At 45.4% G+C, this 25,160-nt stretch overlaps 1 protein-coding gene across 1 annotated transcript; it reads right to left on the bottom strand.

Moving 5' to 3' along the window:
• Positions 1-1,424: 1,424 nt before the first annotated feature.
• HDC (histidine decarboxylase) lies at positions 1,425-23,752 on the bottom strand. Its single transcript, XM_069596541.1, has 12 exons — positions 23,594-23,752; positions 20,625-20,797; positions 16,973-17,086; positions 15,885-16,007; positions 12,769-12,903; positions 12,372-12,515; positions 11,445-11,511; positions 10,449-10,611; positions 10,266-10,356; positions 6,216-6,314; positions 2,629-2,730; positions 1,425-2,495 (listed from the first exon to the last, which is right to left on the bottom strand). The coding sequence occupies exons 1-12, from the start codon at positions 23,622-23,624 to the stop codon at positions 1,761-1,763; spliced, it is 1,977 nt and encodes a 658-aa protein (XP_069452642.1). The 5' UTR covers positions 23,625-23,752; the 3' UTR covers positions 1,425-1,760.
• Between the last annotated feature and the right edge of the window lie 1,408 nt (positions 23,753-25,160).

Here is a 25,160-nt window from a genome sequence, read left to right as displayed (position 1 = left end):
AAACTTTCATTTGACTACAGGGTCCAGAAAAAAAAGAAAATGCACAAGTTCCAAACCTAGAGAGGGAACATTTATCTGTAAAGAAGAATTAGAGAGGTCTGATGAATAGTGAGATTCTGATCAAGGACAACCTTGAACAGTATAATCTGGTGGGAATAGCATGAAGATAAGGAGTCCTGGGCTTGCCCATTTGTAAGTTGTGTGGCCTAGTGTCTCTATTTCCTCATTTATAAACTGTAAGTCACAGTGTCTGGCTCAAACTGTCTGTGTTTTTCCTACCAAGGGCTTCTCCAAACTTTTTCTCACATTAAAGTCAGATCTTTAGCATACTAAAAATCTATAAGTACATTCATTTAGACTCCAGAACATGCCCTGGTTAATAAATCAATATTTTAGTGGTCAGAAAAAGAAACCATAAACAAAAAAAATGACAACCTACAGACTAAGAGAAAATATTTGCAAATAATGCAACTGACGAGAGCTCAGTTTCCAAAATATACAGCTGATACAAGTCAATAACAAAAGACAAACAACCCAACCTAAATAGACATTTCTCCAAAGAAGATATACAGCCACCCAACAGGCACATGAAAAGATGCTCAACATTGCTAATTATTAGAGAAATGCAAATCAAAACTACAGTAAGTTACCACCCACACTGGTCAAAATGGCATCCTTAAAAAGTCCACAAACAAAAACTGCTGGAAAGGGTATGGAGAAAAAGGAACACTCCTACACTGTTGATGGTAATGTAGATTGGTGCATGAAAAGCAGGATGGAGGTTCCTCAAAAAACTAGAGTTGCCATATGACCCAGCAATCCCACTCCCAGGCATATCTTTGGATAAAACTATAATTCAAAAAGATACATACAACCCAATGTTCACAGCAGCACTATTTACAATAGCCAAAAAATAGAAACAATCTACAGGTCCACCAAAAGATGAGTGGATAAAGAAGATACAGTGTCTGTATATATATCACCCACACACATATATACACACACAACAGAATACTACTCAGCCACAAAAAAGAATGAAATACTATCATTTGCAGCAACATGGATGCAACTAGACATTATCATACTAAACGAAGTAAATCAGAAGTAGAAAGACAAGTACCATATGATATCACTTATATGTGGACTCTAAAATATGGCACAAATGAATTTATCTGTGCAACGAAAACAGATTCACAGAGAGAACAGACTTGTCTTGTGGTTGTCAAGACGGGAGTAGGGGTGGGGGGATGGATTGAGAATCTGGAATTAGCAGATACAAACTATTATATCCAGAATGGATAAACAACAAAATCTTTCCCTGTACTACTGCACAGCACAGGGGACTATATTCAAAACCCTGTAATAAACCATAATGGAAAAAGCAAAACAAGTATTTCAGTGGTCAATTGAGTGACACAGAATAATTTTTTTCAGAGACAAGCACAATTTATTTCCACATTATGTTTCATGAAACTTGAAAGTCTCAGTGTCACAAGCTAAACCACAGAAGCTGCCCATCAATGCCCCACCCTAGACCCTTTCTCTCTCGCCAGCCTGCTGGAGTCTTCTGGACCATGCTGGCTTAAATTCTCTATTTGAATCCTATCATAGGTCATGAACCTCTATGAGGTTCATGAGAAATCATTGGCTTTTTCCCAAGAAAAATGCACATACATATAAGCACATAAATTCAGAATCAATTTTAAGAGGTTCAAAGACTCCTTGAAGCACATTTATGGACCCAGGCTGAACCCGCTGGTCTAAACCATTGCCTGCAGAGGGCAGCAGGGCAGCTGTAGCCCACACTGAGAGCTGCATTCAGGAAAGTTGGGGACACTGTAGAACTTGATTAGTTTTTTGAAGGCACTCTTCTTCAGCAGCATCATCTCTTCTGGGAACCTAGAAAAGACTCTGACCCGGCAGGAGCCACCATTCTTCACAGAGCCTTCTGTGCTCAGTTGCTTCTGAGCACTCACAGGCACGCTATTGCAACTGAGGGAACGTACTGCCTTCTTCTTGTTCTGCACAGACAAATAACTGAACAGGAAGGAGGACAGCTTGTGCTCGGTGACGTCTGGAGCCTCTTCAGAGAAGCAGTCATCCAGTGGGTCCAGCACGGTTTCAAGATGGCGGCTCACAGGACTGGCTCCCACACGCGGAGGCTGCTTGACGATCTTCCTGGAATGGGCTGGGTCATCGCCTGCCTCGTTGACAGGGGGAAAGGACATCTTCTTGGCCAAGGCTCTGGGGCCCCTGGTTTGGAAGATGAGGTTCGCCCCCTGAGGGCTGGGTTGGGAAGTACAGTGCTGACTCAGGATGAGAGTGGCAGCGTCCTGAATGAGATTCCAGTCTCTCAGGATGTCATCCCTGGTGGTGAACTGGGATGTCACAGTGAAACGGATGATCAGCTTGTCCTGGATAGTGGCTGGAATGAGGAAGAGACGGCCGGCTTTAGCTATTTCCTTTAACACGCTTTCTGTGAGGCAGTTAGGACCCTGTTTGAAGGATAAAGACAAGAGCATACCACATTATTCCCAGTAAGCATCCGCAGAAGCCCAGTATTTACATTTCCAAGAGGCTGAAAGTCACCAAATAACACCCTTCCTGTGAGACAGAAGATCGCATTACCTTGAGACGAAAAACCACCAGGCCAAGGTGCCTCTTGGCAGGAATTTCAAAGAAAGGGTCATTTCTGACCAGAGATTCAAAATACTTAGCCATTTCTGTGCCCTAGAATTGTGAACATCGAGAGAACTGAGATTATTAACAGGAAGAGAAGACTGTGCATAAAACTTCGCCCTGCTAAACAGGTTTAAAGCTGTCATGCCTGTGAACCGTGGAGACCTAAGTGACTTCTGCCTGATTTCCTTCTCCATTTGATTTTGTTCCAAGCTGTAAAACCTCCAATGGCTCTGTATTTCTTGTCACATTAGCTCCACTTTGAGAACTCATGTCTCAAGGCCCTCTCTCAACCCACCCCCAGAAAAAGAAGGCATGCGGGATCCTACTTTCCCAAGCAAGATTTGAACGCCGGCCTTCAGCAGTGAAAGTACAGAGTGCTAACCATGGACCACCAAGGAATTCCCAGAAGCCGCTTGCCTTGCCATTAAGGCAATGTGCCCTCATAAACCAGCTTCAGGTGTCTCAGCTTCCGGGCTGGCAAGGGCCCACACCCAGCCCGCGTTCTATACTGCCAGCCAGGTGCCTCTTGCAGGGTGCAAATGCTCAGAGGAAGCAACATTTGTTTCTCCTGCACATTAAGGCACAGTGTGGGCTGCTGACAGCCCTGCCCCCATATCCTAAGTCTCCATCTTCCCCTAACCTCTCAAACATTTTCACCTCAAATGCCCTTTATCCTCTTTTTTTCTGACATTCCACAAAGAATATATTTTTACCTATTATCCTCATGGAGAAGGCTTTAAACCTGTTTAATGGGTACAGAGTTTCTGCTGGGGATGAAGGGAAAGTTCTGGAAATAGTAATGACAGTTGAACACTTTGTGAGTGTACTTAATACCACTTAATACCACTTAATATGCACGTAAAAATGGTTAGAGTTGTCTCTGCTCAATGTTATATGGAAGCCTGGATGAGAGGGGAGCTTGGGGGAGAATGGATACATGTTATAAGTATGGCTGAGTCCCTTTGCTATTCACCTGAAACTATTATACCATCGTTAATTGGCTCTACCCTAATACAAAATACGTTTTTTTAAAAAAGAAAGAAAAAAAAATTTTTAAGATTAAAATTTAAGGGTTATGTTATCTATATTTTACCACAATAAAGTAATTTTAAAGCTTTGTACCATATTGATCTTTCACTGAAGTTATCATTTTTAATTTCCTATTTTTTTCTTAGAATTACTAACTAAATAAGGCTAAAATTTGCCCTTTTTTTTGCCCTTTCTTCCGCCCTTTCTTCCATTTTTAAAAATTTCCCCAGGTAACCAGAAGGATGTTAATAAACTATTTGCTAAGTAATTGCTACTACCTGACTCTCACACTGGCTACTCTATTTCAAGAGAAGTCAAAAGGATTTAGCTAACAATCCTTTTGATTTGATCCAGAACCACTTTCTCTCTCCAAGGCGTGGTCTGTTTAAAATTATCTCCAATCTCTCCCTAAGCACTTTTCATTTTCAAGCCCTAAAACTCTCTCTCAGGGGAAGCACTCTACTAAGTGTTTTCTAGCCGTTTTATACTTTCACAATTTACTTTCTAATTCTGTCATCATTTCCCCCATACCTCCTTCCCTCCAAACCCATTTCCATCTTGCCCTACCAATTTTGAGAACTTTCTGTGTAAATTTTTCTTAAATCTACATGAGTAAGACATCTCAGGTACAAATCTAGAGATGATGGCAGGTGGAATAGTGAGGGAAGCTCCTGGGAGAAGCGGAACTTAATCTGCTGGCATCATTTGGAGAGGAGAGGGTGGTTCAGGAGAGCGAAACACAGGTGAAGGCGCAGAGGCACACTGAGGATGCAGCCAGAATGGGCCAGGGAGAAGCCTGAGCTTAGAGGCTGATAACTGGGTCCTTGAAAGCCAGGCCCCAGGGTCTGGGCCTAGTGCAGGAAAAGGGGAGCTGATGGGAATCGAGGACTTTGAGTTGGGAAGAGGCAGCATGAGGGGAGTGGGCCAGCACCTGCAGGTCAATAGCCAGTCCTAAACTGGAAGCAAAAGCATTTTCCTGACAATTTGTAACCTCCACCACCTCATCCCCTAGCGACTACATTTCAGTCTTGAGTCTGAAAATCAATCTAGAGAGGGCACAAGTGCCTCATGTCCCTCAATAGGCTGGGTGACAGCCGCTCATTGATCAGCACCCAGTAAACCAACACCTTGATGTTAATAACAAATGTAAAATTACCAGCAGTAAGCCAGTCATCCTTAGTGATTCAACCATTTCATTGGGCTTTGTATTTGTTAAAGGAGGAAGGAATTCCCTAGAGGAAAGGTGGACAGGAAGAGACACACAGAGGAACAAAGGACGACATTTTTGGATTAAGCCTGCTGCTTTTATTCAACAACCTTGTCTTTCTCATGGGCACTTGTAAAAATGAGAGGAAAACACTGCTGACAAAAATTCTTAGTTAAGTTCCACCCCTTCCAGGAAGAATATGACAGAGCCTTAGCCATTTTGTCTAGTGCTGCTTGACAAAAATCTTAGACATAATACAGATTGCAAGTCACTGCACCCACCTGGCTCAGTTCTTACCTGTGAAGTGCCCCTACAGAGGTGTCACAGTGAGACGGTCATTGTGAAATTTACCAACAAAATTTAAATGTGGTCTGAATAAATTTAAACCTTTATTTTCATGTAGTTATAAATTCACAGGTACTTATAAGAAATCATAGATCACATGCTCTCTTACTCATTTTATTACAATGATGACAGCCTGCAAATTTATACTACAGTATCACCACCAGCATATTGACATGGACACAATCTATGAATTTTATAGATTGGGGGTTACCAATACTCACCTGTATATGTGCTTGTGTGTATTTTGATCAGTGCCATTTTATCACATGTGCAGGTTTAATAAATATGAAGGTTTACAAACAAACAAAAAAAAGACTGACAGAGGGACGGTACCTATCTCAGTCACCTCCGGGTCTCTTTTCTAACACAATAATTTTTTTCTTGAATTGAGTTGAAATAAATTGTACCAAATACGCCTTTAGTAAATACTTATTGACATAATGCAGGGAAGTTTGTTCCAGACTTGGTAGGTCTACATGTCTAAGCCAGGAGAGCCAGGTTTCTGGCATAACCATGAGAGTGACTAACATTTCCAGACAGCTGTGACTCTCTGAGTAATTATTTAAAACACAGGCTCCTACCCTGGGCACATGCCGCCCTTTGATTTACTCTCTGTTTCTTTCTCTGCAAACCAGGCTCTCAGGCCATGCCCCCCCCTCCCCACCCCCCCCCCCGCCCGGTGCTCCATAGTAGCAGAACGGATGGTGAGACACTCAAATGGGCAGCACAGACACCAGACAGCCCTTGGTGTCACGTTCTGCTCAGTGATCCTCAAGCTAACAAACAGATGGCCACCCTGAATAATCAAGTCCCAGGAGTTCAGGAACAGGCCCAGACATCTGAGCCATACATCACAAGTCCCTAGGGCAGGTCTGCAAAGCAGAAACCAGCCTTCCTCCCCACTAGGCCATAAAGAAAGCCCAGGCTCCGCCCACATCTGCCCACTACATACATGTCTGACATGCGCTTGAAGATTCTTCACCCCAAAGGACCGAATCACGAACCAGAGTTTAATAGAGCGAAAGCGCCGGCTCAAGGGGATCTGCCAGTGCTAGAACAAAGGAAGACAGTGCTCGTGGTTAAAGACAGGGCCCCCGCTGCTGCCACACACCCCACTGGGCTTCATCATCCGTTGCCCACACAGCCCTCCAGGGACGCGCGCTGTCACCATGACTCCCGAGCCTGCTGGTAAGAAGCCAGGCAAGTTACCCGGAGGCCGCTGCATTATGTGACCAAACCCTAGTGAGCTTGGCCCTAAGGGCGGCACAGGCGGACACCAAGTCCATGACCCTGAACCAAGGAGAAGACATTTTGCCTTAAATGCTACTTTAAACGTTTCATCCCAGGCTGAAATCCAAGATAGGGCGAAATACAACTTTCTCCAAAAAGAACCTAATCACTTGAATTGCAGAAAATAAAGTTTTATTTCTATTACAAAAATGTAAAGTATGGGGGTCAAGAGCTCAGATGCTTGAGTCTGGAAAACCTGGGTTTCTCCTCAAGCTCTGCCTCTGACTACCTGCGCCCTTGGGCAGTGCTGCCTCACGGGCTCCTCGTGAGACAAGAATGAGCAGCACCTCCAGGGAAGTGGTGTGAAGAGAACCAGGGTGAAGAGCGTCACAGGAAACTGTCAGTAGATGTTGGCTATTTAGATGATAAAATGTGAGCCACCAATCACAGCGCCATTTCTGCCTAGAACTAAGATGATCGTCACTTAATATCACTGTCCTGTCCTGATCTTCCTTGTGACATTCCTGTGTCCTCAGGAGGCAGCATTCCAATCCTTGGATTTCAAATAAGCAAGTATATCTCAGCCTCTGTTAGACTCAAATTGACCCTTTGCTCCTGGTGACCAAGTCCAGCAGAGCTTAAAGTTCAAGGCTGCAGGCACCAAAGAGCTGAAAATGTTCAAGCCAATTCCACAGCAATCTCTAAGGTCTGAAAACAGAGCAAAGGGTTTGGAAAATATTTGCAATTGTCCGATGAGTACTCTGAGTTTAAATGACCTCCTCCTCAAGTGTCAGAAAGCTTTGCCACAATTTCTGTTGACTAAAAATAAATATTTGTTCCATCAAATATTTATCTGGTCCTTCACAGAATGGCCTAATCCTCAAAACTGTGCACATCTGCATCCTTCACCCCAGTTCCCGACTCAGGCACAGTTTGGACATGACCCCTTGGTTGATGGACAATATTTCTCTGTATCAAGTACTAAGCCTTTGATTTCCAAGCAAAACACTCTTGTGTTGAAGACCAGCTTGGGGACTTTCTCTACCAGCAGAGGGCATCAAAACCTGGATACAGGACAAAAATCCCTGTGACAAGGAAAGTGTAAACTCCACCCTTAGTTAGATGGACACTCCGGATGTAGACTATTGAATGGATAATAGTGGTCTTTCCTAAAAATATAGTTTTCCAGATGGCTATGGCCAATTGACTACAATAACTGACCAGCAAATTAAATGAGAAGCAGAGATGATTTTCATTTTGATTTCTTTACAGTCTGTCCATATCCCCCAGTTGTTTCTCTTGTCACTATTCTGAAATCAATCCATGCTGACCCAGGAGGGTGATTCTAGCTGATATTTTCTGTTGGAACAAGAAATTTGGACATGGCTCTTCTTTAACTCAAGGTATCACCAAATCTTTTCTATGTCCTATCAAGGTTTTGCCAGCCTCCCTGCCAAGGACAAGACAATGCCCTCTCCACTAACTGTGGGGAGAAGAGGAAGCTTCCTGATGTCAGAAGACTCTAGCCCTGATTTTAGGTGGCTCCAGGGTCCCAGGGATGAAGTCCTCAAGTCTTCTCTACCAGTTTGCTGCTCTATTTCTGGCTCATCTTAAAATGGATAAGCTTTTATTTAAAGTTTCAGTCACCTGGCTGAAAAAGAGCTTGAGGTATGAGTCAGAGCAGAAGTGAAGACCCCTGGGATCACAACAGACAGCAGCTTCACTTTTCTAGGAATTGCTTCAAGATTTGAAAATTAAAATCCATAAGATTAGAGGTGGGGGGAGGAAAAAATAAAGTAGCACCTTCTGGTTGTAGAAATATTCATAGTTAGATTCCCCTGGATCAGTGCCAAGAAAAGCTCAATTTAACATTCTTATGAGTGATCTGCAAGAGACAGAGCACCATGAAATCTCAAAAGTGATGGGAATGAGCCACAAGAAGATCCTGAGGTATGGTTGTGGACAAAAACACCAAAAGTAACATAAAATCCAAAATGGGCCAAGGTAAGAAAATGCTCTTAAGTTATGATGATCCAAGTTTACTTACAGGAAAATAGGCATCATATCATACTCAGGAGAGAAACCCAGAATTATCCCTGAAGATATCTGGCCCTTGGGCTGCTATATTTTTTTAATTAAAAAAAAATACTGAAAACCCACTACACAGGATAGTAGTGATGAAAGAACCATTATTCTATTTTTATCAACTTCTGGAGGGTCCTCCCAGACCACTGTAAGCTTATTGACTGAAATTCTAATCAAAAAGCTTCAAAAAAAAATCTTAAGAAATATGAACTGGTCCAAGGGATAGTAACCAATATAATCAAGAGATGATAGAGTGATTATTTTAGGAGTAAAAGGCCTAGATGCTTCAGCCCAAGGTGAGAAGACAGAACCGTCTCTTCACAAAAAATGACTCACAGATAACAGGCATCGCTCTCTGGGCTTCTCTGAATTCATTCATTCAATCCTCACAGCAAGCCTAAGAAGATAGTACTGTTATTATCACCCTCATTTTATAGATGAGAAAACCTAAATAGTTTAAGTCATTTGCCCAAGTCCACACAAATTAATAAATGGAGAAGCCAGAATTCAAACACAGATCATCTGTCTTTGGTACCTACATACTTAATCTCTTTACTGTACAACAAATCTCTGCAGCTTAAAAGAAGAGCTTTTGGAAATGTCATGCCTACCATTTATGGAGCATGTACCACATTCCCAGTAATAAGTGATCTACATGTTATGTTTCCATTGCAGCCTCACAATATCCTATGAAACCAGTATCACCAAGCCCATTTTGCAGATGAGAAAGTCAAGGCTGAGAGAGGTTCACTAAGTTTCCCAAAAGCCCACTGCTTGTATGGAATCTCAGAGCCAGCTCATCTCACTCTCCCTCGCTTTGGCTATGTTATATGTAATTTACTAGTTTACATCACTGGGTGTGCGCATGCTAAGTTGCTAAGAGTCCTATCCAACTCTGCAACCCCATGGACTGTAGCCCACTAGGCTCCTCTGTCCATGGGATTCTCCAGGCAAAAAAACTGGAGTGGGTTGCCATGTCCTCCTCCAGGGGATCCTCCAGACCCACGGATCAAACCCACATCTCTTACGTCTCCTGCATTGGCAGGGGGGTTCTTTATCACTAGCACCACCTGGGAAGCTCTTACATCCCTGTCTCCCCTAAAATTAAAGGGAGGACCCATCTTCAGGCTGAGAAGTATATCTGAAGAAGTTATTTCCCCAAGAGACAGTAGAGACTGAGAATGTGTACAGCATCAAGAGACTGAGGTGCAGCCACTGGGCAGACAGGAACGCTTGGAGGCGTCCAGGCCTTCAGGAAGGGTACCCATTGCCCCATCCCCACCGCGTAGCTTCCCACAGCACCTCGATGGGGACTAAAGGAAGACAGTGGTGTAAGCAAGGAGCCTCTTTTCCTGCCTGTAGAAATTCTCCTTCCTGCCCTGCTGCTGGGGAATAAGCAGAAAAGGTTACCCAGGATGGAGGCAGAAGGGAATTGGGAGAATTTTCAAATGCCACAGATACTTAGGAAACTTGCACACTGCCTCAAAGGTTGGTCACATTTTTTAGGGTTTTTTACAAAGTTTTCTGGGTTTCATTCTGTATGCTCAGGCACAGTTTGAATCTGAAGGTGCACAGCGGCAATACTGTGGGATGGGCTCAGAATGTGAGGGAAGGAGACCCTCGAGGGGTCAGAAGCAGCCAGTTTTCCATCTCAGAGGCCGCCAGGCTGTCCACGCCCGCCACTCACCATGAAGTCGGTGGCCACGCCCGAGTCAGCGTGCCTGAGGTAGATGGGGTCTACGCTGAAGGTCTGCTGCAGCTTGTACTTGTCCTTGACCCTGCGGGGTTCCAAATGGGCATAAGTGGGCTCAGGCCTCTCTGAAGGAAGTGAGGCCTTCCCACAGGCTGGGAGCCCGGATGCCACACTCACCAGAAGCCGGTACAATCAAAGTGCACCATCATCCACTTGGAAGGGTTAAAGGTGAAGGAATCGGCATACTCGATGCCCTTCAGAAAGCCCCGGAACTCGGGGCACAGGAAGGCAGTGCCTGCATAGGCAGCGTCAATGTGGAGCCACAGCTGCTCACGGGCACCTGAGGAGGCAAACGTCACCTGCTGGGGATGGCAGCGCGGGGGGGGCGTTGGTTGTCACCAGCAGCTAAAAAGCATCTTTCATCTGGCCTGGCTGCGAGGGAAGGACTAGGCAAGGATGCCCGGGGCGGAATAAGACACCGAGGCATGTGGGCACGGGGAGGTTGTCAGTGCAAGGAGTGGGACTCAGGGAGGCAGGGCCACCCCGATGGGGAAAGCCTACAAGCCTCACCCTGGCCTTTCCTCTCACCAACCAGAGGGGCGACACTCTCTTGGGCTCCACTCAGAGCTTTCTGGAACAGAAGCCAATTTACCACCGGCCCAGAGAACAAGGTTAATGGATCCAATGCAAACATTAGAGAGGGAGGGGCTCTCTTGCCTAATGGGCTTCTCACTTGAGAATTCTGAACAGTCACATTTGGGCTTCTCTTCTGCCCTTATTCCCCGCACTCAGGGGTTTACTCTGCCCTGCCCTTTTCATTTTCTTAGCCAAGACTAGAAAATATTCCACTATGCCTCATTTACCCTCTGTTTTGGATACACCCTGCTTTAAGCATATTTCAACATACAAGGGAGACGGTGAGAGATCTGAGGACCTCTCACTGCTGCCTTGAGGATGGGAGGCAAGGGAGGTCAGCCCAGTCCCCCACTGGGAGAAGCGGTGACCTGGCTGCCTAGGAGAAGGCACTTGTGACCTCTGGTGACTCCTCCCACGCTCTGTGCCTTGACCAAGGAGAAACAGGAGAATTCCACTGAGCTGGCTTCAGGCTCTTACTCTAGGGAACATGTTAAAACTCATCACTTGTCTTCCTAGCCAGACAAGGCAAACACTTACAGATGGGGCCCAGCTCTGACAGGCAGTCAAATGCACAGACCCCGGTGGTCCCCAGTGTTGCACAGACCTGGGGGAAAACAAAGGCAGTTAACATGGGAAGATAGGCTTATGTGACACATTCGGCCTGAAAAAAGATTTTGGCAGAGACATTATCTACCCCATGCATCTGACTGGAACAGCAGGTATTTCACACTATATTTTAACATGACCCACAGTAAGAAATTATGTACTGAAGAACTGATGCTTTCGAATTGTGGTGCTGGACAAGACTCTTGAGAGTCTCTTGGACTGCAAGGAGATCAAACTAGTCAATCCTAAACGAAATCAACACTGAATATTCATTGAAAGGACTGAGGCCGAAGCTCCAATACTTTGGTCAACTAATGTGCAGAGCTAACTAACTGGAAAAGACCCTGATGCTGGGGAAGATTGAGGACAGAAGGAGAAGAGGGCGACAGAAGATGAGATGCTTGGATGGCATCACCGACTCAATGCACGTGAGCTTGAGCAAACTCAGGGAGATAGTGAAGGACAGGGAAGCCTGGCCTGCTACAGTCCACAAGATCAGAAAAAGTTGGATACAACTTAGCAACTGAACAACAGCAACAGTAAGAAATATCTTTTAGAGAGCCAACTAGGACATATACACATGTGCATTTGAAATAAAAGTTTTACCACACATGCATATTCTCAATACAGGAAGGTACGCTCATATTTTCTATTCTATTTCTTGTTTTTTTTCTTTTAATACTGGTTATGACCCACACAACTTATTTCCTAACATATCAACTCATACTTTATAAAACAAAGTATATTTGAGGACCTTTTGGCTCTTGTTTGAAGCCTGTTACTTACCTGAATTCTGCCAAAATTCCTTCCTCCCCTTCCAACTCTACTGTTCTAAGCTGAGAATGTGGTCTGACTTACAAAGATGGGCACCAGGCCCCTTTCCCTGTCCTCCTTGATGGCTCTCTGAAGAGCTTCCCCTCGGAGCGAGAAGTTCTCATCCACAGGCAGAAATTTCACCTTGACCAGGGAAATCAGACCAGCCTTTTCCACCGAGGAGTGGGCCTGGAAGGACCACGGAAACCTGTTAGCAGAGTCGTCTGGGAATGAGCACTCCCAGAAACCACTGAAACCAGACAAAGGGAAGCAAATACAGTATCTGACATTTGTCTTCCCCCACGGTTCCTTGGAAAATCTCCCAGGCCTGAGTAGCCCTGAACCCAACAAGCTTCTGTCTACAGGGAAATCACTCAAGAATTAAGACTCCAGAAGCCCAGCCCTCCCTGCCTGAAGGCTTGGCCTGTGTTGGGCAATTCACCTGGTCGGAGGCATAGGCCACAAGCCGGGCGTTCAGGAAGGACTCGTCCGCCTCAGGCTCAGAGACTTTCATTTCCAGGATTCTGTTCTTCCTCGCTGCCAGCAAGGCGATCAAGGTGGACTCGCTGACTGTGCTCTGCAGTGGAAGCAAGGTTCACAGTGGTAGCCTCTCCGCGTATTCTCTTGACAAATTCCCCAGCTTCGTAGGGGTGTGTGTGTGTGTGTGTGTGTGGGTGGGTGGGTGTGGGTGTGTAATAGCTATTCTTGAGGAAGCACACACACAGCTCCTGCCTAAGGAGCTACCTCCCCCCACTCCCCAGCTCGCATGCCTGTTCTCCATCTCCATTGACAACCTCCTATGCATTCCTGGGAAACCTCCCTCTCCTATAACTTTCCAATTTTCAACATCTTTATAGGCCACAGGGACCAAAAAGAGAATGTCCAGAGAATGCTCGATACATGTCTGCTTGTAGATATGTTCGTTCCCTGTGTCTTTAAAAAAAACAATTTTCAATGTATTCATTTGGCCAAAAAGTTCAGATCTTTTGCCAAAAAGCTCAGATCTTCCCTACCATCTTATGGAGAAACTCAAACTTTTTGGCCAACCCAGTATTAGGTGTGAAATGGAGTTTGTTTCCACAGGGATATCCCAGAGAGGGAGGGTCCTGGCCCATGGGCGAGAGGACTTGGGCCTCAGTGTTGCTGCTGATGGCTCTTGTGACCTTAAGCTAGTATCGCCCCTCCAGAAGGCTCTTTTCCATTTATAAAATGGAGAGTGACTCTTTTGCTGCCTCCCAGAGGGGACTATCATTATCCAAAAAATATTAGGTAGGATTTTGCTCTGGCAGTGACTGTGGGAATCCTGGGGGCCACCTCAGCAACCTCCCAAGAATCTTGATGCTCCTTGTCATTCATTTGCTCAGTCTTTGGTGTCCTGGCTTCCTGAAATCTTCAGGTGACCTGCAACTGATTGGTCCCTTCTGAAAAGCCTGGCAGACTGTGTCACAGAGAGTGGTATAGACCAGATCCCACAAGATATTCAGTGGCTAAAAACTACTCCATAATAAGGAAGCCAGCAGCATAGTAATAATAATATAATGATACCACCTTCTATCCATATAGCAATTCATAGTTTACAAAGAAGTTTCTGCCATCCCACTTGCTCCTCATCAGACCTGCATCACATGATTACTGTCTACATATGAGAACAGTGATGCTCAGGGAGATGACAGGACTAAACCAAGTTCATAGAGCTGATGGATACAGGAGAAAGCACTGTTTGGATTTAGACAGGCCTGGGGTTTGACTCCTCATTCTTCCACTCACCAGCTGTATGATCTGGAGCAAAATTTTAACGTCTCTGAGCTCCAGTGCTCTGGTTTCAAACATCTGGGATGATGTTTAAATGACAGTATTTACCTACAGGATTCTTGAGATAGTTAGATGAAAGCAAGATCATGCCCAGCAGACATTTAGCATGTTCTTCCAGATATAATATCTGAAGCTGTAACTATCTGCTAACACCCAGAAGGTCTACAACATGCAGGAATTTGTCTTTCTTGTGAGGATCAGATTTAATCAGTACAAGACTGGAAGGAGATGGGACTTCTCCTAGTGGTCCTAGTGGTTAAGAATCCACCTACCAGTGCAGGGGACACAGGTCTGATCCCCGGTCCAGGAAGACTGCAACTAAGCCCGCGTGTCACGACTGCCAAGCCCAAGTGCCACAACTACTGAGGCCCGCGCACCCTAGACCCTGTGTGCCGCAACAAGACAAGCCACCGCAACAAGAAGCCCAAGCACCACAGCTAGAAAGTAGCCTCCACTCGCCACACCTAGAGAAAGCCCGTGTACAGCAACAAAGACCCAGTGCAGTCAAAAATGTATAAATAAATAAATAATTTTTTAAAAGACTAGAGTGAGAGAGGCAGTCACTTAGCTAGCAAATGGGGGCAGCAAACATCCCAGTTCTCATCTCAGGGCAGCACAGCTACTTTTATTTAAAGATGAATTCACTGAATCCTAACATCCACCCTTTGAGGGAAGAAAAATTATGATTATTATTTCTCTACCTAATCATAAAATCAAGAAAATGACACATTACAGAAGAATTCAAGAATTTGGGGCTTCTCAAAGGTCTCAGAACCAAACCCTCATGAATGTCAAGGGTTTACAGATGCAAAAGTACCTAGCAATGTGCACAGCCTATGGAAGGCACCCAGCAAGCTCCTCTGTGCTGCACTGATCTTGACAAAAAAAATTAATATTTGAAGAACTATCATTTGACAGATATTCAACGGATGGGATTAGAGGTTAAGATAAATTGATTGTTAATTTCTCTCACTGGCAAGGATCTCCTGGACCTAGGAGGGTGGGTAAGAAGTCTCTGCTTGCCTTCTCTTTTCCAATTACCATAAGGTGTATCACAGGACAAGAGAGGGGAGTTGTCAGATTATAAACTAAGAAACGTGAATCAGGTGATCCCAGAAATGGGATCACATGTTGACATTGTGTGTGTGTGTGTGTGAGTGCATGCTAAGTCGCTTCAGTCGTGTCTGACTCTTTGCAGCCCCATGGACTGTAGCCTGCCAGGCTCCTCTGTCCATGGGATTCTCCAAGCAAGAAAACCGGAGTGCATTGCTGTGCCCTCCCAGAGGGGATCTTCCAGACCCAGGGATCAAACCAGAGTCTCCTGCATCTCCTGCATCGGCCGGCAGGTTCTCTACGACTAGCGCCACCTGGGAAACCCCGCTGACATTTTGTGCTGTGCTGTGTTTAGTCATTCAGTTGTGTCCAACTCAGAAGCCCTGTTGACATTTTAATCATTTTCCAAAAAGAAAAAAAAGCTAAAAGAAGAGTGGAGACAGTGGTGGCTGCTTTTAAAGGCAACAGAAGTCAAGATGGTAGCGACAGCAACGGCGGGAGCAAGGCCTGTGGTGGGGCTGTGACATCTGTGATGACCGTGTCGCGTGTGACAGTGGCAGTGATCACGGTGACAGTGGGCTGTGATGGTGGTGGTGTGAGCGACGTGGCAGAAATTCCATAGAAAACACGAGAACTGCCCGGGCAAGTCTGGCTTATCTTTTCCTACTTCGTCCCTATGCTATGAAGAGGCACCTGCAAGACGCCTCCTCCCTGGCTGCCGGGGTGGTGGTGCAGGAAGTGCTCAGGGAGTCCCAGCATTTTTGCCAGCCAGTCCATGACGTTCATCTCCAGCTCTGTGCACGCAGGACTGGAAGCCTGAAAAAGGGGAAGCAGTTCATCTGGATTGCTTCAGGGCACCAAGATGCCCCCACCGCCCCCCAAACACATCTGTCTCTGCCTTGACCTTCCCTCGGCCTAACCTGTCTTGTCCCTGGAGAAGGGAGAAGGGACCACTTTCAGGTCCTGTGCTCCATCCCTGCCAGACCAAAAGGGGAAAAGAAAACAGGGCTTTGGTTCATGCCATCCTCAATGAGGTAAATTCTCCTGTGACTCCAAAGCCTTATGGACAAACAGGCCCAGAAACTTCCATTTGGCTTCTATTTGGCTCCCTAAGTCCCTAAAATATCCAACTGAAAAGCATTCTAAAGGCCAGGGGGAAGTTTTAGGACTAAGAAAGAAACCACTTCCTCCTGGAAAAGATAGCAATTCTCTTAGCTTCCAACCCACCCCCACACCCCTACACACCCCTACACACACACACACACACACACACACACACACACACACACACACACACACACCCTATAATAGTCAAGGCTTAAAATACAGAGCTGTTCTAGGAGGATTCTGGCACAACTTAAAGCTGATTGGTGCTTAAGAGCTTATTAAGGGAAATCTTAGGGAATATCCCTAACCACTCAAAGACAATGTTACCATTAGGTATCAAAGTGCTTAGAGAATGTCACAAACTGGTAATAACCAGATGTCTGTCCAGATCTCATCTCTATCTGTACGAGTTGTGTGGTCTCGGGGAGATAAGTTACTTAAGCCTTAATTTCTTAATTGGCTCCTACAAAATGGGGCCAATACTCATAGTTTCATAGGGTTAAAGAATAAAGTGAGATCATTTATACAAAGCTTAAGCTCAAAGAAAGTAGCGATTGTTAATATTTACCTTGAAACCCTGTTCAGAAGCCAGGACAAAATATGTCCGTCCCAGGATGTCCCTTCCTGCTATGCCCTCTTTACCACTGGTTATAGCCACAGCCACTGTTACTTACCCAGGTGAATCCCAAGCAGTTGATGGCATCAGCCAGCATGTCTCCCAGCAGTGATGGCCAAGAGGTGAGAGCTGGGTAGTAGGCATGCATATGGGGGCTTTGCCAGTGCACCACCTGGAGTCAGAGCATAGACACATGTGGCACCAGGGGGCAGGTGCCAGGGCTTTCCTCCTCCAGAGACCCTCCCTGGTACGGGGAAGCACCCACTCTAGAGATCGGCTGACACTTTCAAGACAACCAAACAAGTGACATAAATCCATAAAAATAAGACATATTCACAGTTCTTGCTGCCCACATTTCTCCTATTCTAAGCTCGCTCATCAGTGGAGCATTTGCACATAGGCAAAGACCGGAAGGGAATATGCAAGATGAAAATCGCTATGGGAATCAGAGCTGTGGATTCTGGGTACTCTTTGCATCAGTCTCCAATGCTTAGCCCCCACAGCACTCCTAGATACAGCATGCTTGGGGCTGGTGCACGGTGATGACCCAGAGAGATGTTATGGGGAGGGAGGTGGGAGGGGGGTTCATGTTTGGGAACGCATGTACACCCGTGGTGGATTCATGTCAATGTATGGCAAAACCAATACAGTATTGTAAAGTAAAATAAAGTAAAAATAAAAATAAATAAAAAATGAAAAAAAAAGGAAGGTGAGATTGTGCTCTGTAGCAGCAGGTGGCTTATCTCATCCAGTCATTTGCAAAAGGCGTCCCTAGTTCCCTGGGCAGGCATGGGCTCAAAGCTGTACTGAGCTTCCCAGTAGAGATGAAGAGAGAAGACCAGAGGATAGAAATGCCAGTCCAAGGATATGGGATCCTGCTTCCAGGTTAACCCTTGTGCCCACAGCTGGACTAACCAGATGAAAGGAGGAGCCAGTGGACAGGAAGGACTCCCTACAACAAATCTCAGAAACATTTCTGATGGCTCATCGGCCCCCTCTGTCTTCATCTCACTAATCTACAAACATGACCCGTTCATATCTGTGATCACATCTTTGAGCAAAGCTGTGTTCCCCAAAGGAAGGCTCTTCTCATACAGACACGATGTTCTAAAACCTATTAATTCTTAGAAAGCTACTAAAAGTGCATTTCCTCCATGATCCCCTCCCCAAAACCATGGGATGGTCTCATTCTAGATATTTCACCCTATTGAGAGCCCATGAGATAACATTGTGGTTTATTACTGAATTATTTCATGTGCACAAATCCCTTTAATCCTTCAAGAGCAAGGACAGTGTTCTGGAGAGTGTGTATAGTAGAAGGAGCACAAGATTTAAGCCCAAGGACACAGGTTCCAGTCCTACCCGCTGGCTATTAACAAGCTGTATGACCTTGTAGATTGACTGTGAAGCTAATGAATTTAAGCATCAAGGTCCCATGTTTGCATGGGTCTCTTTCAAGATTAATTCTTCATTTTTTTTTTAATTTAAGGGGGTCCCAAATTTTGCATTCAATTAAGACCTCATAAAACCAGGATCCTCCCCTGTACCTCTCTCTCTCTCTCAACCTCAGTTTCTCATCATAAAATAAATCCCAGCTCCTGGGGTTGTTGTGTGAATTAGCTTGGGAAGAAATTTGTAAAATGTAAAGCACTAATAATGTTAATGGTAAGCTAATCACATGGTGATAAACGCATCACATCCTGACTTGACTCTTAGGTAACAGACCTCTTCCTCTGAATTTCACCAGGCAGAAGGTGTCATAGGTAATAACAACATCTTCCACTTTCTATGCTATATCTTATTTAATTCTCACAGTACTCCAATTAGGAGTTTCTACCATCATCCCTATTTTACAGATAACAACTGGGGCTGGCAGAGAGAGACAACATCCCCATGATTGCATACATCTGGTAAGGACAGATGGCAGAAATACAGGACTGCCTGACTCCGGACCCCAACACCTAAGCAGGATGGCACTCTGCCTTCTCCCCCTGCTCTTCTCTCCCTCCCTCCCTTCCTTGGTTTCTCTAACCAAGGTTGGAATTAAGGCAAAAAGAGTTTTTCTTTTGTGTCTAGGGTGAGGCGTGGAGGGGGAAATCAACCCAGTTTTCAATGAGGTGCTGACCCATATGAGAAAGCAAAGGGCCAACTGCTTTCAGGCCAACTCTCAGAGGCTGGTGCAGCCTGAGAGATGAGATGAAAGATTGGGTCTTCATTATCAATGTGCTTAGTGACAGTATTTTGGAAACCCAGAGAAGGGCTTCCACCTCCTGGCCTTATCGAGAGGCAATTGTCTGTTCTAATAAGATACATGAGATCAGATAAGCTGGAGGAATGCTTATCAAAACAGACAGACCTCTAGGTCCAGAAATGAACCTCTTTAACCACACCCCCAGCAACTGCTGGAATTTTTCAGTCAAATGAATCAGCTCATTTCCACCTCTTCTGACAGTTGCTTTCGGTCTCACTAGCAAATTACGGTTGGTGCCTCCACCAATTACATTTTACAGAATGAAATCCATGAGATAATCTTATCAGGAAGCTAGCCTCCCTGGTAGAGCTTTGCTGATATAGAAAATGTCAAACGATGCTTGTGAAATAGGCTGAATGGTCAGAGATGAGCATTTGCCTTTGTATAAATTTGCTATCACTTGCTGTATTTGAAGACTATCTCGCCCCTGCCTCCAGGTGTACTTCTGGCACATCTAAGTCCAAAACTCTTCGGGGGTGATGGGAGCAAGTGTCAAGTCACGCTGGGGAAGGGCAGCTGGACACATGGGGTTCAAGACACCAGCACTCCACGCAGGGAGAACTGTCACTTTGGGAAAATCAACGAACCTGTCTGAGCCTCAGTTTGGGGATAAAACAAGCCAGTCTGCAATGTAGCTTTTACGGTGCCTGGCACGTGGAGTGCAGTAAAAGGCAGCCCCTCCGTGGGAGGAGCACGGTGCACTTGCAGCAGGAGCACTGGGCACAGCTCCTCACCTGGGGCTTCGGGATACCATCACAGCCCACGGCGGCCCCAGCACAAGCCCCAGGCAGCAGCCAGCCTCTGTCAGTTCCCTGGCCCCCCCTCACTGTCACTAGGCTGTGCCCCTTGTCCCTGAGAGTATAGATGACTCAGGGGGAGCTCCTCCCTACTCCTGAAAAGCAGATCCATCAGATATCCCTTGGTCAGGAAGGATATAGCTCCCACTTCAGAGGGGAAAGTGACTGGGACTCACTTGGCTTCCTGGCGCCCCAACCTGACAATCGGAATGCTGTCAGAGGTGGGTGTTCTTGGCTTCCCTGGTTCCCTTTGGCACATGTCAGGATTCCATAGGAGAGCCCCCAGCTCTGCCAACAGGAGCACCAGGAACTAACTCCCACCACCCGCTCCATCTTGCTCCCCACAGTCATCCTTCCCCCTCTGGTCCAATTTTCACTACTCATTTTATCCCATCAGATCTCCACCCTTCTGTCAGACAGGCCCTAGGATGTAGTTCTTACTCCTTCCTGCTCCCTACCCAATTCTGCAGGTCAGTCCTGGCACCAGAAACCTAACTTCAGTCCAAGTCCTGGCCCTCCACGTGCCCAGGAGACAGGCTGGGATGTTGGTGGTCTAGGGCCTGGGGGTCATCTCACATTTACTTAAAGCAGGGTTTCCAGGCCTAGCGCCCACCCTCCTTCACCCCGACATCCAGAATCACCCTGAGGTGACTGCATCTCACCCCAGGCATGATGATTCGCTCAATGTCCCCAAAGATGCTGTCCCAGCTGTCGGGCTCCACGGGCGCACTCTCAGGCAGCTGGGCTCGCAGGTAGCCAGGCCTCACGTCCGGAGTCACCCGCCGCTCCCGCACAGTGGTTAGGTACTGGCAGATGTAGTCCACCATCTCCTTTCCTAAAAGAGAGGCAGAGAGGCCAGCCTTATGTCCCCTGACTGGGCCTGGCTAACCCATGCCCATCGCCCTTGGGTTAGGGCCAGAGACTTGGTGAGGAAGGAGATGGATTCATGGGCTGAGTCAGGGAAGGTCTGACCTCCAGCACACAGCTTGTCTTCAATTTAAAAATTAAGAGGTGTGCAAAGGAGTGAATGAATGATGCAGAGAGTATGTGACTATATAAATGAACAAGAGGAAAAAATTCCAAGGCCTCAAACTCTAAAACCAAGGTAAAAAAAGTGAGAGTGTTAGTTGCTCAGTTGCTTTGCAACCCTGGGCTTCCCTGGTGGCTCAGCTGGAAAAGAATCCGCCTGCAATGAGGGAGACCTGGGTTTGATCCCTGGGTTGAGAAGGTCCCCTGGAGAAGGGAATGGCTACCCACTTCAGTATTCTGGCCTGGAGAATTCCATGGACTGTATAGTCCATGGGCTCACAAAGAGTCAGACATGACTGAGCGACTTTCACTTTGCAACCCTATGGACTATAGCCTACCAGGCTCCTCTGTCCATGGGATTTCCCAGGGAAGAATACTGGAGTGTAGTGGGTTGCCATTTCACCAAGGTAAAGTACTTATTTTTCCTCCCCTTCCCTTCTCCATATCAATCCTGAACAACTCTCCCACCTTTCTTTTTCTTTTCAAAAAACAGAGTATGTATTTATTCATCACCTTAGAGGTTCAGTATAAACACTGTGGTTCTTTCTAACCAGAAATTACACACGTACACACACACACACACACACACACACACACACCCCTATACTCTTTGTTGGCACAAATGGCAAGCTTCCACACCTGGTTCTGATAAAAGATTTAAAAATTCTATTAGTTCACCATTTCCACTGGACCATTAATTCCTCACATTTTTTGGACTTGTGAACATCTTTGAGAATCTGATTAAAACTGTAGGTTTATACACATATGATTTTGTGTATAATTTCTGAGGTGCATGGACTCCCCAAAGTACAACCACAGGCCCAGACTAAGAATGCTGCACTAGGCTGAAATCTTGGGGAAATGCAGGACTACGTCTTAATCAACTTATCTCCCTCAGTTCCGTCTCCACCAACACCTCAGCGCCTGGAAGTTTTCAGATGCTCAAAAAATTTTGTCAAATGAACAAATGAAATAAGGAAGAAAATGCAGACCTTATAAAGCTAATGTGGGATACGATTAACCAAAGCAACAATTATTATGAAAGATTTTCCTTTACATGTTTTCCAAATAATCTAGAAACAAATTTTATGTGTTTCATACATAGATAGATTTCATGTCTTAAGAGTCAAATCATGTCCCCTTTTTCTTATATCTACTTACAGTGAACAACCAAGAAGAATGAAATCTGTAATAGGAAAATGTGGTATGCTGATTGAATATTATACATGTGATAAATCTTTTCAAATTCTACTCTAAGACTTCACTGTAGTCTTTCCCTATTTTTTTCTTAACTGCAATCATACCCACCCAAATGTTTGATCCCTGAACAAGTGTGATATGTTTGAGAGGTATACTTCATTAAATGAGGATTTAACAGGGAAAAAAAAAATAAGGAAGAAAAACACCCAAGTCAAATATTGAAGTCACTGCAAATTATCTTTCTTCCCTTTCATTTCTGCAGAAAAGGGTCCCTATCTTCAGAGCCTCTGTCTCTTTGTGTCTCTGTCATTGTCTCTCTCCCTCTCTGTCTCTCTCAGTATCTATCATTCCTCCTTAGGACTCCTTAGGCTCCTTTCTGCCTGCAACAGAGAGAGAGAAAGAAGGAAAGAGAATCTGATGTCTTCCCAATGCATCAGCTCATGAAAAATTCTTAGGAACAGAACTAGCCCCAGACAAAACTGTGAAAACTCCCAGGACTTCTCTCTTCTTTGTGCTCTCCTCCAACCCTCCCATGGCCTAATGCCTCTCGTGATTGCAGCAGCATCCCCCCAGTGCTCTGAGAGCCTTGGACCTAGCCCTCCACTTGTCCAGGGACTGTGTGAAATATTTTTGTGTTCCACACACAGGATAAATGTCCGCAGGAACCTACTCTTGGCTGAATGCCTTTGGAAAGCAATGAAATAAGTTAATGTCCACTGAAATGCAGACATGTCTACTTAGTGAGTTATGTCTGGGTAGATGAGAGGAAAAGTTGGATTTTAATATAAGACCATGACTTGCTGCAAAATAACTTACTAGTGGGGATGAGGATATAAACACTTATAAAAAGAGAAATTATAAGCAACTACCTATTTCCCCTCTTAGGACAGCCATGTCTGAAAAACAGGATAACCATCTGGTTTTGCTCATCACACAAGGTTTGAGAGACAGTAGGTACTCTTTAAATATGGAATGAATGACTAAATGAAAGAACTCTCCAGGCAGAGTCACACAGAGAGAAACAAACAGGAAGAAAGATGAGATTATTGCAGTGACTGCAGAATACTAAGAGGAATTCTTTTCTCTTTCAGAAAATGAATGATCCCCTTTTTCCCATTTAGTGGATCAAAAATCCAAATGCCCTATCCTGTGGGAAAGTGGAAAGAAGAACGTGGCTCAGCAGTGTGGATGTCCATGAGATTCGGTGCCTGAGAGGGATGATGAACAAGAGGCCAGGAAAAGTTTTAAACTCTGATCCCACATTCCCTTCTCAGGAAAAAATTTGCAGAAGCCAACTCTCAAGAGTCAGCTCTAATGCTCCAGTCAAAAGACACCCCAACATCTAAGCAGCCGTTTCTAGAAGAGTGGCCACAGGGAAAAGGCCAGGGACAACCGTGCTCACCTCTCTCTCTGTACTCCTCAGGTTCCATCATATCGCTCGGGCTCAGGGCTGGCTCCTTCTTGCAGAGGACACAGTAGAGGATGCGCTCCTGGGTAGCCCTCTGTGCACTCTGTATTTAAAGGGTTCTCCTCTCTTCCCCCCTTAGCTCCACCCCTCAATGTCCCTTTCTCTAGATTTAATTAATTCCACCCCTTCTTCCCCTAGTCCTTGTTGGGAGCAGAGACCACAGCTTTAGCTGGTCCAGAGATCTAGGATAAAAGGCATGTCTAATTAAACAGTGCACTTAGCAGGCAGCCTCCAGGTGGATATGGTAAAGAGCCCTCTTTTCTTTCTGCCCCTGGCTTCATACAGTGGAGGACGAGCCTCACACAAAGCTCCCGGCTCTGTAGCCCAGAATGAAGCCAAGCAGGTGCCGAGTAAGTAGCAAAGGTTATTAGCATCGTTCTTGCCACTGGGTCCCCATCTGAGGCCAGGAGGAAGAAACAGCACTTACAGGGATGCTGTTCTGCTGGCCACACGGGTGCTCAGGAACAGGCAGATGTTATCATCTAATACGATGGGGTTTTTTTTCTATTATTACTACATAATACTTATTGCTGTAGCAATAAGAAAACAGATAAGCAAAAAAAACAAAAATGGAAACATCACTGAGACTTAACACTTGAAGTACTTAAACGGCTGTGAGCGCCTGTGCTTGGAAAGGGGCATGTTGAAACAGCTGTGGAGGAGGGGAAAGTAAAAAGTGTAAAAAGTGATCAAATGCTTTCAGGTGTCAGAGAGAACAGTCCGTTTGTTTCCCATCTTCACTTCCCCTGTCCCCCTGGTGGAGTTTGATTTGGTTTCTCCTCTCATGGCAGTGCCCCTCATGCTCCTCCTTCCCGCTCTCTGGCTGCTTGTCTCCTCCAACAGGCCTTTAAAGTGTGGGCATGCTTCAGGGGATTGCCCTCCCTTCATCCTTCTTCCTAGGTGGCCTTATCCATTTCTGTGACTTCCCCCATTTCCATGGCTTTAAATGTTAACAGCTGAGGGACTTCCTGGTGATCCAGTGGCTAAGACTCTACACCCCCAGTGCAGAGGGCCCGGAGTTCCATCCCTGGTCAGGGAACCAGATTCCACATGCCACAGCTAAGAGTTCGCATGCCTTAATGAAGATGGACAATCCCACGTGCTGCAACTAAGATTCGGTGCAGCCAAATTAAAAATAAATAAACAAATATTACCAAGTGATATTCTTATAGATAAAGACCCCATGTCAGATTCATACCAGGAGGCCCTCCCAGGCTTCCGAGTTCAAAACCCTTACATTCAACTGCCTACCAGAAAAATCTTCTTGCGTGGCTCTTAGGCATGGCAAACTTAACATGTTACAAAATTGAATTTTAGTCTTTCCCTAAAAATCTGCTTCTCATTCAATCTTCCCCATCTCAGTTCATTATATCTCCATCTATCCATCTATTCAACAGCATATAATAAAAGCGAATGAGCTATTGATAACAGCTACAACATGGATAAACCTTGAAAACACTACGTTAACTGAAAGAAGGTAGTTATACAGGACTACATATTA

Source organism: Ovis canadensis, chromosome 7 (genome assembly GCF_042477335.2).
Source record: "Ovis canadensis isolate MfBH-ARS-UI-01 breed Bighorn chromosome 7, ARS-UI_OviCan_v2, whole genome shotgun sequence".
NCBI lineage: Eukaryota > Metazoa > Chordata > Mammalia > Artiodactyla > Bovidae > Ovis > Ovis canadensis.
Note: the sequence above shows the minus strand (reverse complement) of the source record. Positions and strands in the feature narration are given on the sequence as shown.

Bases quoted from the DNA above. Each gene is read 5' to 3' on its own strand.
- HDC (XM_069596541.1), bottom strand. From the start codon at position 23,624: ATGATGGAACCTGAGGAGTACAGAGAGAGAG. The intron at 16,008-16,972 runs GTAAGTAACAGT...CCCCTTTTTCAG, and splicing joins ACTGCTTGGGATTCACCTGG to GCTTCCAGTCCTGCGTGCAC. The intron at 12,516-12,768 runs GTGAATTGCCCA...TGGTCCTTCCAG, and splicing joins TGGCCTATGCCTCCGACCAG to GCCCACTCCTCGGTGGAAAA.